This window comes from Athalia rosae, chromosome 1, assembly GCF_917208135.1.
Source record: "Athalia rosae chromosome 1, iyAthRosa1.1, whole genome shotgun sequence".
NCBI lineage: Eukaryota > Metazoa > Arthropoda > Insecta > Hymenoptera > Athaliidae > Athalia > Athalia rosae.
The window spans coordinates 557,643-573,246 of NC_064026.1; the positions used below are offsets into that span (position 1 = coordinate 557,643).

General features: G+C 44.2%; 1 protein-coding gene across 5 annotated transcripts; it reads right to left on the bottom strand.

Moving 5' to 3' along the window:
* Positions 1-1,075: 1,075 nt before the first annotated feature.
* On the bottom strand, positions 1,076-15,229 carry LOC105693345 (ankyrin repeat and death domain-containing protein 1A-like). 5 transcript variants are annotated; one of them, XM_012413188.3, is made up of 14 exons: positions 15,006-15,227; positions 8,259-8,992; positions 7,004-7,107; positions 6,801-6,899; positions 6,199-6,297; positions 4,393-4,599; positions 3,868-4,065; positions 3,524-3,622; positions 3,271-3,369; positions 3,070-3,168; positions 2,862-2,957; positions 2,548-2,782; positions 2,138-2,266; positions 1,076-2,057 (listed from the first exon to the last, which is right to left on the bottom strand). In XM_012413188.3, exons 2-14 carry the CDS (start codon positions 8,362-8,364, stop codon positions 1,972-1,974), a joined length of 1,656 nt encoding a protein of 551 aa, XP_012268611.1. In that variant the 5' UTR covers positions 8,365-8,992; positions 15,006-15,227; the 3' UTR covers positions 1,076-1,971. The 5 variants fall into 5 exon arrangements, with proteins under 5 accessions (XP_012268611.1, XP_020712318.1, XP_048516077.1 ...); XM_020856659.2 differs by having other exon boundaries at positions 2,138-2,278; XM_048660120.1 differs by having other exon boundaries at positions 1,076-2,278; positions 15,006-15,229.
* Between the last annotated feature and the right edge of the window lie 375 nt (positions 15,230-15,604).

The window sequence follows — 15,604 nt, forward strand, 5'->3', positions numbered from 1 at the left end:
TTGATTTGTGTTGTTCGCGAACCGAAGATGATTCTGCTATAACGTTGATGATACGCGGATGAAGTGTCAAGTTTTGTATAGAATGGACCTAAATCCTCGATCATATCTCAAAAGTTTTCGGAAATACCGCACATTCAAATCTTTTTTGATCCGGAGTTTGATAATTTTGTGGGATCCTGTTAAATTCGTACGAATAAAACAACCAATTTATATTAAACTAAATATGATCAAATTTTTGAGAGAAGAGAAATCTCTTCGCATGGTGAGTTTTTCATTTTGTTTCTTCTGATCCTCAGTCGTGATATTTATGTCAAGTGCTGACGGAGAAAGGCTTCTCTGTAATGTTTAATCGATTCGAGTAGTGCGTGTTTTAGAAAATTAACACGTAGGATAACGAAAAACTTAGTGTAGAAATGCGAGTCTGTCGATTGACATTATGTTCCATAATAATCGAATACTCGAGATCCGATTATCCCGTCATATATATATATATACCGACCAACACAAAAGTTATCGAATATTATCCCCAAACGAAGTCGATCTTTTGATTTCTCTCATCAGACAAATAACCGTTATTTTCAAAAACACGAGTCAACGCGATCAAGTGAAAAAGGTCCCAAATGCGTGTGTAGAATAAGATATAAATGATCTTTTGTATCAATTAATTGATTCAACATTGGTTTCGAATGATAATATGTATAATGTTATGAATAATTAAAAATAGACCCTTTGGTGCGTGATCATTTCGCAGGTTCAACGGCGAAAAATTGACGAGTGTTGTTATTACAGCTCTACCGCAACTATTTTGTTATTAAGGAAGTAGATTTCGATTCCGATCCGATGACGAACGAAACTAATTTAGTGCTTAAGATTGACAAGAAAAAAAAAACACCTCCCAAGTGAATAAATATTAACATTTTAATAGAAATGAAATGAATCAGATATCTGCATCCACCATGTGCTCACATAATGTCTCACACGAATTCCCCCAGAGCAACCAATCTCAATTCCAGGAATTTTGAAGATTAGCGAAAAATCAGTTATCGTCCTTCCTTCCGATTTCATAAGAAACTCGATCCGTTCGCTTATGAGGTAAGTTATTAATACAGCATATTTTGGACATAAATGATAAAATTTTAAGAATTTATTATTACACAGATAGAAGATATGCACGTTCATGAATTCATCGCATGTTCTACTGATTTGTCGAATTTACGTTGGAAGTCAAAATTTATTCAGAAAATTTCATAGCAATCGATTCGTACATACATACAATAGTTCAAAGTCTTGGATTGATTGTTCCATTCCAGATAATCTGGTTTTCAATTATTGATCCATATTAACGTACAGTAATACAAATACTTCTTATACTTGCATGACAATTATTATCGTATAACGTATCTAGATTTGGCCGGATACAGTGCGTTTGGGAGAGGGAAGTACCTACACGGATGAGGGTTACAAAAGCTTATGCAAAAAAATGAAATAATGAAAGGCACTCGTCTTCAAGATCGAGCTTTCAATACATCCATCATCGCTTGCTTGGTCCGTTCGCTGATGTAACAACATACCTAGGTGTAGCTACGAGGATCTTACGAACGTCTACGTGTCTTTGTCGCGAATGTATAATCTCCGTTTTATAATGTCAAGATATGAATACGATCGGTAACTGACTCATTGTCACGGATTGTCTTGGGTTTAAATTATCGCACGCCAGTCATACTCACCCGATACTTTGCTTACGTACAAATATTGTGTCGCAGATCCGATCAGAATTTCCGTGATTCTCTCAACGATATCGTTACAATATCTACGAGAATCAATGCGCGCTTATTGTTAGTTCCAGAATCGAATTTCCTTCAACCGCCGTCCGACGGTCGCATCATCCCATCATTTTTCCTTTTCTTTATACCTTGATGTACGATTACGATCAAATTTAAAATTATCGGGCCTATAAGCGAGACGGAATGTTCAAGTTATCGTGCATTTGTGACATCTTCGTTTGTTCGATTTCGATTTGCTCTCGGTTTCTTGATCCAACTTCTTCCGTATCGCATCTGAAGCGGGGAATTTTTACGAAAAATGAAGTAACGTGTCAGAGTTTTGATGGGCGCGAATGAAAATACTCGCAACTTACCACCAACAGCTTTTTTATCGATTGCGGATAGAGCCTCGTACAATTCCTTGACCAGGTTGACCTCGGGATGCAAACCCGACGCCCAGATCAACAGCATTCGATAACCGTGCTCTTTAAAGCTGGATGGACCTGCGATTGATTCTATCAATCAATCGTTTCGTAACGCTGTCCCGAGACCAAAAGTGGCGATGGGCAATAAGGAAAAAGGAATCCTCTATTCCGGATAGAATAATCTACATCGAGCTTGAAAAATTCTTTGCTCTTCTTCGGTCTCCCGCAAGATCGAATTCCTTTTTCCCTTTTGGACGACGTGCATCCGCATAGTAAAAAACCCAACTCATCTGTTAAATGCTAAAGAATTTTCGGATCTCTAAAGAGAGTCCTCGTCAAATTCAACCCCCGGGAGTTACCTGTGTATTGATGTTCTATAGCTCTGATCTGTTCGTGGGTGAATGCCCAGTGCAGAGCTAATTTCTTCCAGTCGGGGGGAGCGAGTTGTTTGTAAGCTAATCTCCAAAGAATGGACTTTACTCTTTCGGTCAGATTGATACTCGCGCTCGAAACACTTCCGCCTCTCGATTCTTCTCGCCAACGTCTCCTGGCTGGCGTCAATTCCCTGACTTCCTTGTCCGAGTTGGAATCTTCCTGCAAAGAGTTTTCATTTTTAAGGGAACTTGGTCAACGCCCGCGGTGGTTCTTTTTTTTCTCCGTCACGGCGACTGACCGGTGTCGGGTAATCCAATCTAGCAGTCCTGATTATCATATCTACAATCGCCGTGAAACTTCCTCGCGCTGCTATGTAGAGAGGTGTCTTTCCGCCCTTTAAAATCACGTTCCTTCGTTCAATACAATTATTCGGCAAAAAAGTTATTAAATTCTCCAAAGTATCGAGCGTCACTTTCTGACGGATTTTTATCAATATCGTTCTTCACCTGCTCTCGTTGTTCGATGTTTGCCCCAGCGGCTAGTAACAGTTTGCAAATATCGGTGTGTCCCATCTCCGCAGCTATATGAATCGGTGATTGGAGTCTCTGCGACAGCGTGATGAGACAAAAGTCGATAAAATACAATTTTACTGTGATTCGGATGGACGAAGAAGATGGGAAAAACAATAAATCAATGAAAAACCTCACAGTGTTCAGACAGTTCAAGTCAGCTCCTCTGTTGATGAGTATTTCCACCGTGTCTACTTCGTTGTTCTGACACGCCATGTGCAGCGGGGTATTTCCTTTCTGCAATCGAATGAATCAATTGAGTGTTTTTTTTCATCACCTGTCATAAATCGATTACGAGAAGCGTATGCAGGGTGTAAGTATGATCTGGAGCCGCAAGCTCGTGTGTACTAGCATAGGCACATGTCCCTGCAACCGGATGTTGTATACCCACCTTGCATTGTTTGTCGAGAACAACGCCCTGCTGAACGAGTGATTCGAGAATTCCTTTGCACCCTTGACTAGCCGCAACGTGCAAAGCGGTCAGCCCAGCCTACGAAAAACAGGATTAACAACGAGAGAATAGCTCTGACGGCGTAATCAAGATCCTACGCATGTCGTGAAAACGGACGAAACCGTGCTTTATCGGTATAATACGTTGAAATCTCATCGCAGCTTCGTCCATTACATTCCTGTCCGTAGATCCGAACATACCGCGGATGTAGAATGCGACCCGAAAAGTCGCCCTTTCAACCACTTCCGCGTTTGACGCACGTTTATTTGAAGGCGTGAAATTACCTCGTCCCGAAGGTCGGTGCTCGCACCGACACGTAGGAGAAGTTGCGCGATACCCGTGTGTCTGGTAAGGGTTGTTACGTGCAAAGGGGTGTTGCCCTCATTGTCCTGGACGTCTACGTTCGCTCCAAGCCCTATCAGAACTTCTACCGCCTCGAGGTGACCCTCCGCACAAGCGCAGTGGATCGCAGTTTGACCTTTCTGAAAACAATTTTCACATATTTTCGATCCTAATATCTCGCTAGCTTATAACTGCCGATCAGGTCACGCGGCAGCCTCGGGAACGTGAAAAAATCAGGGTTGTGATTTATCTCATTGATCGTCCTCGCTTCGTTGTAAGTACCTACTCTCCGTTACGTTATCGCACAGGGGTGTGCAATCGGCAACGACCTACGTTTCGTCACGGATGCTCAGCACGGGAAATTGATAAAGTTGAAGCAGAGCCGCAGGTTCGGATGGAATTTGATAAAATTTTACTACCCCCGCAAGTGAAGCACAAACGCGACGAAGATCGCGATGGTTACATACCTTGTCCGTTGCGGACAACTTGACACCCGGGACATTCGCCAAAGCGGTGATGACGGCGGGATGTCCTGCGAGGGCAGCGTGATGGAGTGCTGTGGCTCCCGTGCAATCCGTGGCTTCGCCGCTCAGCGATTCCACAGCTTCCGCGAGGTATTCGACAACACCCACGCTGTTCCCACGGGCGCCACACATCAGAAGAGTATAATGCTTCTGTTGATGATTTTTCAAAAAATTAAACAAGCCTCAGGGATCTACATTTCGATTTTTTGATTATTGCCTAGTTCCCGAGGAGTGAGGTATCGAACGTTGCATAAACTCTGCAGGGAATTTAATTATTCCGTCGTAAAATAAGACAATGGACCAGAGGAAAGGAAGCAGGGATAATCGGATTAATGAAACGTAGCGGAATTGTATAAACTCATTGTCAGTTCCGTCGTTATTCCGCAGGATCTTCGTCAGGAAACACCGTTTTTCCACGTATAATCCAACTTTTCGAATACTTTGCATATCGAATCTCTCGGCAGCCCCTCTCGACCCACCGAAATACGGAATTTCCGATCGTGGTCACATTGTACGCGTTCATTAAATTTATAACCGGAAAATCGATGTTCCGGAAGTAGTTCGACACCCACTAGCTGCTGTTGCCGCTCTTCTGTAGAAGGAAATCGAGGCAAGAGGTTAAAACTAGGTGCAAAAATAGCTAACCGCTCGTTGTACGGTCTATAATTGTAAACCTGGATTGCACGGCAAATCTGGGTCGACCTGGGTCAACTTCCTGCTACGTATGTATGTGCATACGTACGTAGGTAAATACATGCAATAACAAGAATCGTTCGTATAAGCGAAAGTTCACCTAAAGCATACTTCGACGTAAACTATCCAGTGCTGCGAGTTACGCGAATTGAGTGTATACCCTGGTACGGGAAAGATAACATTTTTTTGTACCGTAATCATGTACGGACCGACGAGTCTCGTCCCTACCGAGACGAAGGACTCATCCAACAAATTCGAGAACACGGTGCGATAATAACCACGAGAATAATAATTTTTAAGGATGATAATCTTATTGAATTCCGAAGAATTTTCGTCAGTCGATACACCGCCAGAAGAATGGCACGACTTCTTCCATCGAACTGCGTAGATACCACCCTTCATATCTTATCGGATCAAATAAATACTCGGCTGACGCTCGTACGCGCGAACGGTCTCGGTTGAGCGTTGTTGAGATGCCGTCGCGACGTTTAAATGACGAAGGGTAAATGAAATGTACACAGGTACGCGTATAGAATACACGACGGTAAGAAAAGAGACGACAAAACGACGGTCCCGAGACAACGAGGAGAAGATGACGACCGTGTCATTTTCATTACTACGCCGCGGTTTGTTCGAATGAAATATTTGCCCGTCTCTTTATACGATATCGATTCGTCGTTGGTGATTCAACGAACTCCTCCCAACAAACGCAGCGATACGTTCCAGGGCACGTATGCCGTCGGTATGAATTGTCGACGGACGAAATAAATAGAAATTCTGAACTCATATTTTACGAACGAACGCAGAAATTATCGCTCGCACCGTTCCCGTCCGGACGATATTCACCCTATGCGAAATTCAACTGAAAATAAATCCAAGTGCCGGAGGGAAAACGCTCTCGTGCTTCATCGGGCATACGGTGAGCCATTCGATCGCGCGATATCGCTGAATAGTTTTGATTTTCAAAGTACATTGCAAGCAAAAGTCTATTACATGCGTGTACGTGTAACAAATGAATTTGCGGTGTGACCTTGTCGGTAAATTGATAGTTCCTACCTTGTTTACTGCGGAAACATTTGCCCCAGCATTAATTAACATCTTGACAGCTTCCCGGTGGCCGTACCACGCCGCCATGTGCAACGGACGCATACCAAACTGGAACAACAAACGTGACAAATTTCCGAAACTTCGTCATATCTGAAGTTGGAATTGATGAGAATAACAGACGCGATTTGTATCAATTAAATTCGTCGAAACGACGCTTCGATTTCTCCGCATCTGTTTTGTGGCGATAACGACAACGACGAGCTGCAGGGAAGTAATTTCTCTATCGTTTGCTTCGTTCCTTGATTTCCCACCAAGTATACCTACGTATAGCCGCTAAACTGGCAAGCAAAGGAAAGATGTATTTCACGTCCCGCGTAATTTCATTAATAACGCTCGAGTGCACGCCTACGCGGCAAAGCCATCAAAATGACTTCATATCAAGCCTACCGTGGAGCAAAAATGCGAGTAATACGGGTCGGCGCGTGTCACATAAGAGCAAAGAATGGCGAAAATTCGATGCGTTATAATGAAAAAAAACTCAGCCCTTCATACGACGAATCGTTGCACAATCTTGCGGAATTTTCTTTTCATAATGAATTTCGAATGCTCACCTTGTCCCTTACTTCGATGTCACACTTTGCTTGGATCAGCATCTCGATTATATCGGTATTTCCCTTGGATGCAGCCCAGTGAATCGGCGCTCGTCCGTACTGACAATGAGAAGAAAATTACGGATAAGCTGGAAGTTCTTCTCTTCTTTCAAATGGCGTTTCACTCTCAAATTTCAATTATTGTACAACCGGATGGAACTCACGTTGTTCCTCGAATCAACGTCAACAGTCTCTTTGAGCACCTTTCTGACGCTGTCAGCTTCGTTCTTTATCACAGCTTCGTGTAAAAGCAGGTCGTTCTTAAGTACTGAAATTCAGTCAAATTTACACATCGGCACAATATGGGCGCTATTGTAAAACGAAACGGGACGGGCAAAAGGGCAGAATTATGTTGAAACTCGAGGCGAGATTACACCGATCCGATCGACTTACCAATCACGGAACTTATCGGTGTGGATTATCCACGAGTCCCGACGAGTCGTTACAACTTGATCTAATTCGATCAACGTCGGAGAATCTTCAGCCGGAAAGCGCCGCGAATCTCCAAAACCAACGAAGTTTGGGGAAAAGGGTAAAGCAGACGAGGGTCACGTACATACACGAGTGAAAAATTAATACACCGTACAGCCGTGTCATCTGCTCTCCTGTTATACGCGGAAATTTATGACGCATGGAGGTGAATTTTTCAGCTCGGCAATATCAGCGAGAAGGTTGCTACTTTGCGGGGCTGACGTTGAACGGAATTTTTCGATCTTTTTCGTCCCTCCATCTCTACGAATATGCATACTTCCAACGAATCGCGAGATTTGGAAACCGTCTTTTTCATACGTCGGACGAAACCGAAATGACGATAATGTTCAAACAACCGTTAAATTTGCTCCAGAGATAACGATAATTTTACCATAATTATACACCCTCTTGATCATCCACGTAATCCCAACCCTCGCTATCTAATTGGGAAAAGTAACACAGTTTGTATGCTATTGCGAAACCTAGCGCTGCTACTACGCGGTATATCCATGGTATGGTGATTAGACGGGATTGAATTATGTAAATTCATGCATGTTAACATTTGGAAGGACCATAGTTATAATCGCGCACACGTACACGGATGGTGTCCTATTAAAATATTAAAACGCTGTCGAAGAATATGATTTAGAAAGTGCCGGGTTTTCCCACTTATACGATGAGACGAAATCCTAAATCAATTTTCGCGCGTTGAACTTTCCGAAGATAAGAGATTCGAATATCGAAATTGAACGACAGCGCTCGGGGAGTTACTTGATCCGATTTAATTTTAGCTGCGATATTAATTTCCCTTCGCAATATCAATTGTTGATGTGTAACTTGGTAACGCAATTACTGAATTACCGCGGGTATGTTGGAAGCAATTTGTGAATCAGACTTAGGAAATTCAATTCCGAATGAATCGTATCGATATATGCACCGGGTACTCACTTCTAGCAGTCTTTTGATTCAGCGCCTCATCTTCTATGGCTTCCGATAGATTGAGAGGAGGCGGGACTTTGTTTTTGGTCACCTTGAGGTCTTCGTTGTCCGACATTATCGATAATTATCGCAATTAGGTATATTTACATTGCCTTGAATTAGAATGAATTTTATTTTCAGCTTTTATACGCTCCTTTTATTCAGTAGATTGTCATAGATATGAAATATGCGCGATGATCGACATCCAACAATGGAATTGAATCGTATATCGCACACTTCCATTATCTAACGTACAGCGAAATGGTGCAGAGGTAAAGTTTCCGGGAGCCCTTCTCCACGACGACTTTTTGCGAGAATTGATTCACCTTCTTTTCCTCATTTACCATTTTTCTCCTCTCTTTCTCTTTTTTTATTACTTCTCTCTGCTTCCTTTGCTGACATTCACTTTAATTTCGCGACTATCCTCTCGCTACATTTTCTCTCTCGACAAATATTGAAAAAAGTCCGAATTCTGCCCCTCATGCAGCCACAGTTTTGTTGTTATCGTTGCAGTTTTTTTTCCCGCAGCTACTTCACTTTTGCACTACCGAATATTTCAGCCTCAGGGCACCTTCTAAATTAGTTTTCCAGTGATTGCCGGATAACGTACGTATTTAGACGGCTTGTAGCAGATTACCGCTTTCCATTCTTTCGGTCATTTCCAAGTGTTCGATCATCCGGAATCTGGAACAAGCTCGGGTTACCTGCAACGAACGAAATTCAAATCTGTCAAAACTTGTATCATCTTCAAAATATCAAATTTGAGTCCCGGCGTGTGGGGGCAAACGGAACAGCGCAAACTTTTGCGGTCTAAAATTGTCGCGCGAGCCTGGAATAAAAAAATTCTCCAGACTTACCTTCGTCGAAATGATTTATCCAAATTCGGTATACCGCGAAGCTCGCTATTTTTTGTATCATTCGGGTCCCCGCGTTCAGATTTCGACCGATCGTTCTCATCTCGTTACGTTAAGCGGCGGTGTCGATCTGGTTTGAACAATCGGACCGACCATGTGTATGTAACATGTGTACAAGACGGAGTCTCCTCGAACAGCGACGTGTTCTTGTTATACCGCGATCGATAGCGGTACTTCGACGATGCTTCCATGAAGGATCGCCAAAAGCTACCGAAATTCTCGTCGTCGGATCTAATTTTTCCTGCGGTCTACCACGTGATGCGCGTGGTGCGATCATAGATGTGGAATATTGGGCGAAATAATTCCGCATACCGTGCGAAGATAATTCGTTTTATGAGATTCGTCGCAACTGATACAGGCATACATTAGTTCCGGTAAGAATTTCATTTCGGGTCGTAATAACTCAAGGTTACGAACGCGCGCGTTGCGCCGCTACCCCGAAAATTAGTATAACAGATTTCCGGGAGAAATGTTGCGAGCCGTAGATCCTTATTACGAGGTTACTCATTGTCAGGGACGCCGAAACGAGAAGGTTTTGCAAACTAATTGTAAGAGACAGACGAGAGCTGAGCGAGGAGGGGCTAAATATTCTAATTATACCGTTGGTTGTCACGTACTCATTAATTCAAAGGATCGCGTATCACCGTTGAATTCGAGTTTCTCGTTCGTTGTATGTCCATCGCACATAAAATAAAGCCCGACGGATACCCATCGTCGATGTCTCTCCGTGACGAACGCACAATTTTTATCATAAAAAAACAAACATCGCGATATTCATGGGAGCGTACGGTACGATGCGAAACTAGATAAATAAATATACCGTTCGTACGGTGCAGGTGTACAGCGATATCGTGTTTCTATTCGCGTATATACCGCCGCAGATATAGTTCCTGATATTTGTTCGGAAAAGCCAATGCGGTGACGCCGTGAGTATTCCATGAGAAACATCCGATCGTGCGATATTCTCTGCAATTTCTCTCGTTTTTAGAAACTTCTCGGATTGTTCGCGCTCGAATTGAAAAAAAAAAAAAAATAAACTCCCTTCACAGGTGTAATTAGAAGGTGGCGCGTATTACTTTCACGTGCACGTCATCGGGGTCGGGCTCGGATGCGAATGCGTGGGAACGAGATGAAAAAAGAAAATAGTCGATGGTCGGCGGGCCGTGGGGCAAATTATTCCGAGTGGCATCGACGCTTTGCGGCAGGACGGCGCGTTGCTTCGATCACCGTGTTAATTTAATTGGATAAACTCCCGAGGATGTCTGATATTTGAGGCGGGTTGAAAAGCTCCAACAATTGAAGTTGACGAGGCGGCCTAGTCGCCCGTGGTAGTTACCGGGGGTGTCCGATGTTGCGCCACTGAGCATTACCTGGGCGGGGTCGCGTGTCCCACACCTGCGGGAGGTCGATATAAACCCCACTAGACCGTACGCTGGACCGCCGACTGCGTTTTGCAGGGTGGCTTATCTGCAAGATATATATACGCTCCAATTTTATCAGTTTATCGTAACACGTAACGTCCTCCGAGCGACAGGGTGGGAAATCCCACACCGAACTGGAAGGTCACGCGTAGGACTTTCAAAGAGTTGTTTGTTTTTTGTTGTTTTCCACGTATCGGAGGAAGTTTTGGACGATAAAACGTTGTTCACCGGTTATCACTTCGTGCACGAACGTTAATGTCCCGAACCGGAGATAGGAAAATCGCTACTCGTTAGCGACTTATCGAATCATGAAACGAATTTGGTTCGTTCGCGGTAACCTGGGATGAGGAAGTCATACCAGCAGGGTGGGAGATGAAAGAAACGGTAGATGAAACAAAAAAAAAATTCAAAGAACAGCGAGGAACGTATCACCACAGATATATTGAACGTATCGCGTATTCCCGAGTAGAACGCGCGGTCCAATTTCGTTCTCCGATGCGAATATTACACCGTACTACACAAAACAAATTTTCGCAGACGTTATGGTCTATAAAATCGGCGAGAATATCCTCGAAAGTAATCCGAGACAAAGCCAAGCCTCGACGAAATGTTTTTGCCTACGTGCTGGTTTTTGTGCGCTGAAAGTCCGCGACGCGTCACCTGTACTGGGAAAAAATAGATTGAATATTTCACATCGTTTGTTCGCTTTCTCTTCATAATTATGTGACCATCGCAAAGTGAAAATTGTCACTTCGCCGGTTCGTCGAAACGACTCGAACTTTATGTGCGCGATTTTCTATCGCATCATCGGAGTGCTCCTAATTGAATCTCAACCGCTCCGCTGATATTACCCTCTGCACCAACCGCATGTGCCACCGCCGTACCTATAACTATACCAGCTGCACTTGCATCTGATTCGATATCATTATTGTTATCGGTATCGATGGCGTAACGAAGTGAAATTAAGGCCAAATTGTACAGGAACTCACTGTTTCATATACTATACTTGCACCGGACCGCTTTTTCGATGCGGTGGCCGCGAGTGGAACATCCTTTACTGGGTGGGATTATTTATGCTCGCAACGATAACTTGATTCAATAGAGCGTGAAACAATAGTCACTTTCGTTTAAATCTAATCGCAAGACGAGAATTGTTCTTTTTTTCGCGAAACACAGGGTATAAGACTTGCGATTGGTGTAGGTGGAGTGCCTCCACCTGGTCCATTGGGCGATGCGCGAAGATACATCGTTTTCAACCGCCCGGTACCCGGAAATCAATTAGATGTCTATCCATCCGCGGTAACAAACCGAGACGTTTTAAAGCCTGCCGGGGATTCCCTGTTGCCAGATGGAGGCAGCTGTACGGGAGAAAATGATAAAAAATAAAAAACCTCTCCGCTAAATCCTATTCGAAGCGATTTTCGGGATAAACCTGAATATACACGTGTACCCTCATCCCGAGCTTCATCCTATTACACACGGTCTCGCTGTTTTTTTTCTCGCGAGTCGCCCGAATAAGATCTTCTAGAATCTGCGTCTCGCGGAAATTCGTTTCACCGATTCCCCGTTGTATCGAAGTACATTTGCGAAACGTCGCCCATCTGTACACGTGTGTACAGGTGCGTATGTACGCGTACGAGTATATTTGCTCGACAGAAATCGCATCAGCTCGTTCGATTCGCATGGGAGAAGACGCGAGAGGAAATAAAGCGCCGAGAGATGTCCACCTCGGGTTCAAGGATGGGATACACGCGAGGAGGGAGGATTATCTCCTCTCTTATTTCCTCTATCCCGATATGTTTTTTCGACGGATGTTCTCCGATTTATGCGCCGTACGCCTCGTCGTTGCGGGATTACTGTACCGTGGAGTTGAGTCGCAAGAGTTCGGAGTTAACGAGGTCTCCCAACAACGGGTTGGAGAGGGCAAGATAAACCCTCGTGTGTTTCAAATCTTACGGCTCAAACACTCGGAGCCTCTCATCCCTGCAAAGATCCGTTTCCGTTCCCCGTAGCTACTTGGCGAACATCGCCGCTTGTGCCACTCACACTACGTGCGTGTACAACACGTGCGAGGTATACCTGGTACTTTCTCTCGTACATGCGAAGATTGCCCGACCCATTGTGCGTGCGCCACGTGTCGCGTGCAACATTTGACCGTTGCCATGGAGACCCTTGGGACTCGTATTACTTGAGATAGGCGCTTTGCGGGGCAGCGTAAAAAAAGCTCCGGTTTATGCACGATTGTATGTGACGTCCGTTCCATTTCCCGTTTCAATTCTTTACCTTTTGCCTATTTTCTTTGTTTCTTATTCGTTTGGTTTTTTCATATCGTCATCGTCGATCGTATACCCGCGCTTTTTTTATCATCACTCCGTGTTTGGCGTTTTTTTTTTTTTGGTTCTCTACAGACGAGTGTAACGTAACTACCGCTGCTACGGTGGTGCGGGCGACGCGATATTTATGGACGAAACGTGTCGCCGGAGAATCGCGGGGGTCCCTGCGCGACCCGGAATTCGGATCTCCCGAATTTATTTCGTAGATATCGACTTTGTTTCGTTTCGATCAGAATTTCCGTTCCCAAGTTTCAGCCGTCACGTGCCGAGCTCCGGAGGTTTGCCCCGGGGCATTTCAATTGATCCTTTGTATTTCTATCTCTTCATCCCCTTTTACCTGATAAATAATTAGGTATTTATTCGCAGCTTATTTATTCCGACCTCGAATTCCGTTCACCCCTGAGCCTCGTGTACCGTTTCTTCCGATTTTCGATCAAAGCAAACGATGTTCCTGCATTGACGAATTTATCCGCCTGACGGGTAATGTCACAGGGGTAATGCCTCGGGTGGGCTTCAGGGCCGAGTTTATCTTACTTCGTAGTTTCGAAGGTTCGATATAGCAGCAACACTGCTGAGAAAGTTGCGATATCTACCATCGTTGGAGCATGCGGTCGCGCGTACGTGTGCGAAACGACACTGTTAACAAACACTGTTTCGAATTAATGTTTAATAGTTGAGGGTCACGTGTCAAGTGCGTTAAGTACATGTACTACTATCTGCTTCCGTAAGATAATTGCCAGATTATCTCATCCCCTCGCCTCGTGCGACACGTTCATTATACTCGAGTGCTATCTAGACTAACTTCACCTTAACTCTATCATCCCTTCGCAACCTACCCTAACTTCACATAGCTCAGGGTTCCACTTCACCCCCTGCCCCCCGTAAACAACTCCCTGTAACTCGTAACGGAGCAGCGGAGCTAAAAATAGCTACCACCGCCGTAATATGGACCTTGTACGTGCGTGCGAGATCCGGCTACGGTCCTCTCGATTTTCTCGTTTGAACATTCATTTCCTCTCCTCTGTACATTTTTCGATAACTTTATCAGTTTTCTTTCGATTGAACCTCCTAACGTACCATCGAGTCGCGTACGCGCCGCGGTAGGTATTTTTTGAATACGTTAGAAACAGGAAAATAAATTCTCATCAATCGTCGATTGCGGAACTTCGGACTGAATATAATCGACAGGCGCAATTAATTTTCAAACTCGACTGTTCGGACGGATTTCCAATTTTCAAGCCGCGCGCCTCGATTGTACATATATACCGCATAACGGAGGGTCGGTCCCAATTTCAAATTCATGACGTTCGGTTCATTTACATGGCATCGTATGGAACAATGTGCTTGCAGCGTAGAAATTCAGAGTGATGAGATAAATTACTATCGCGTCGCGTGTTACCTTTTCGAGTGGAGGGAATTTAAAAATCTCAGGCACGCCAAACACCGGCAACAATAATAATTTTCGCGTAAAAACAGCGAGGTGACGTGAACAAAAAAAATCGAGTAATTATTCACGATACGTATCATTCGGAGGTAAATTATTGCCATTCGTTGCGCCTTCGTATAGACGAAAATTCTCCATTCGAAAATGCTGGCACGATTCATTATTACATGTACCGACCGAATATACGTATAACATCATCCAGAGTCAGCTGCCGAGACGTTTTTATGCACGGGGGCGGGTTGGTTTTGCTCTTTACAATTAGACCGGATCCCAGAGGGTTAAAGCACTCGTTCGTTCTCCCAACGTTATAACGTCGTACATACATATGCATGGAAGAACGATCTTCATGAAACTTCTGAAATAATTTCCCTCCGTGATATTTCGATCAAACCGATGGCGATAAACAATCACGATATCCGATCACGTGAATTATTTATTTTGCTCTTGAAAATTGCGAAGAATTTTCGATTTATTCCAAAATTCATTTCGTATAATAACCGAAAAAATATAAATATGTACAGAAATGTTGATATGATCTGTTTGTTTTAGCTGACTTTGTTTCTCTTTGTTTTTTTCTTCAAAGTAAAAATGATAAATCTGCTCACCTTACAAGCGGAGTGAACTTTGGAGTAACGCGCGTCGTTACCGGCCAAGTCCACTTGCACCTGCACCGGAGACCGTCGCGGTTCGCGTACAAATGAGATTCCAAGTCCGAATGATCACGAGGGTAGTTGGTTGCGGTTGGCGCCCCAAGGGTTGACAAATAACAGGTGGAGCGGCGCGATGTAGACCGAACGCGAGGTAACGCGCGACTGATGCGACCCGAGAACGCCACCCCCGCAACCCCAACAACCCCCGAGGTCGATACGTGCGCTACCACGTGGTGGAAACTGCGACTGCAATATTTATTGTAATACAGGGGTGCGGATCGCGTAGCGAATGGAATTAATAATCGTCCAAAAAGTGCGATCTGTGCCTGCACGGTCGCGCGATGATCACCCGTCAGCGACGTCGGAAGTATCGAATGCGTTCCATTTCGTAGGATGATTTCCGCCCGATTTGAAAATGTGATCGTTGCGCATTTGTTGCGCGTGTCGTTGGTGTAACGTGCATGACCTCGATTTTTCACAAATTATACCTACGAAACGAAGCACCCGGAGTAATTAAGGAAACACACCATCGAGGGAAGAGTTCGAGTGCTGCA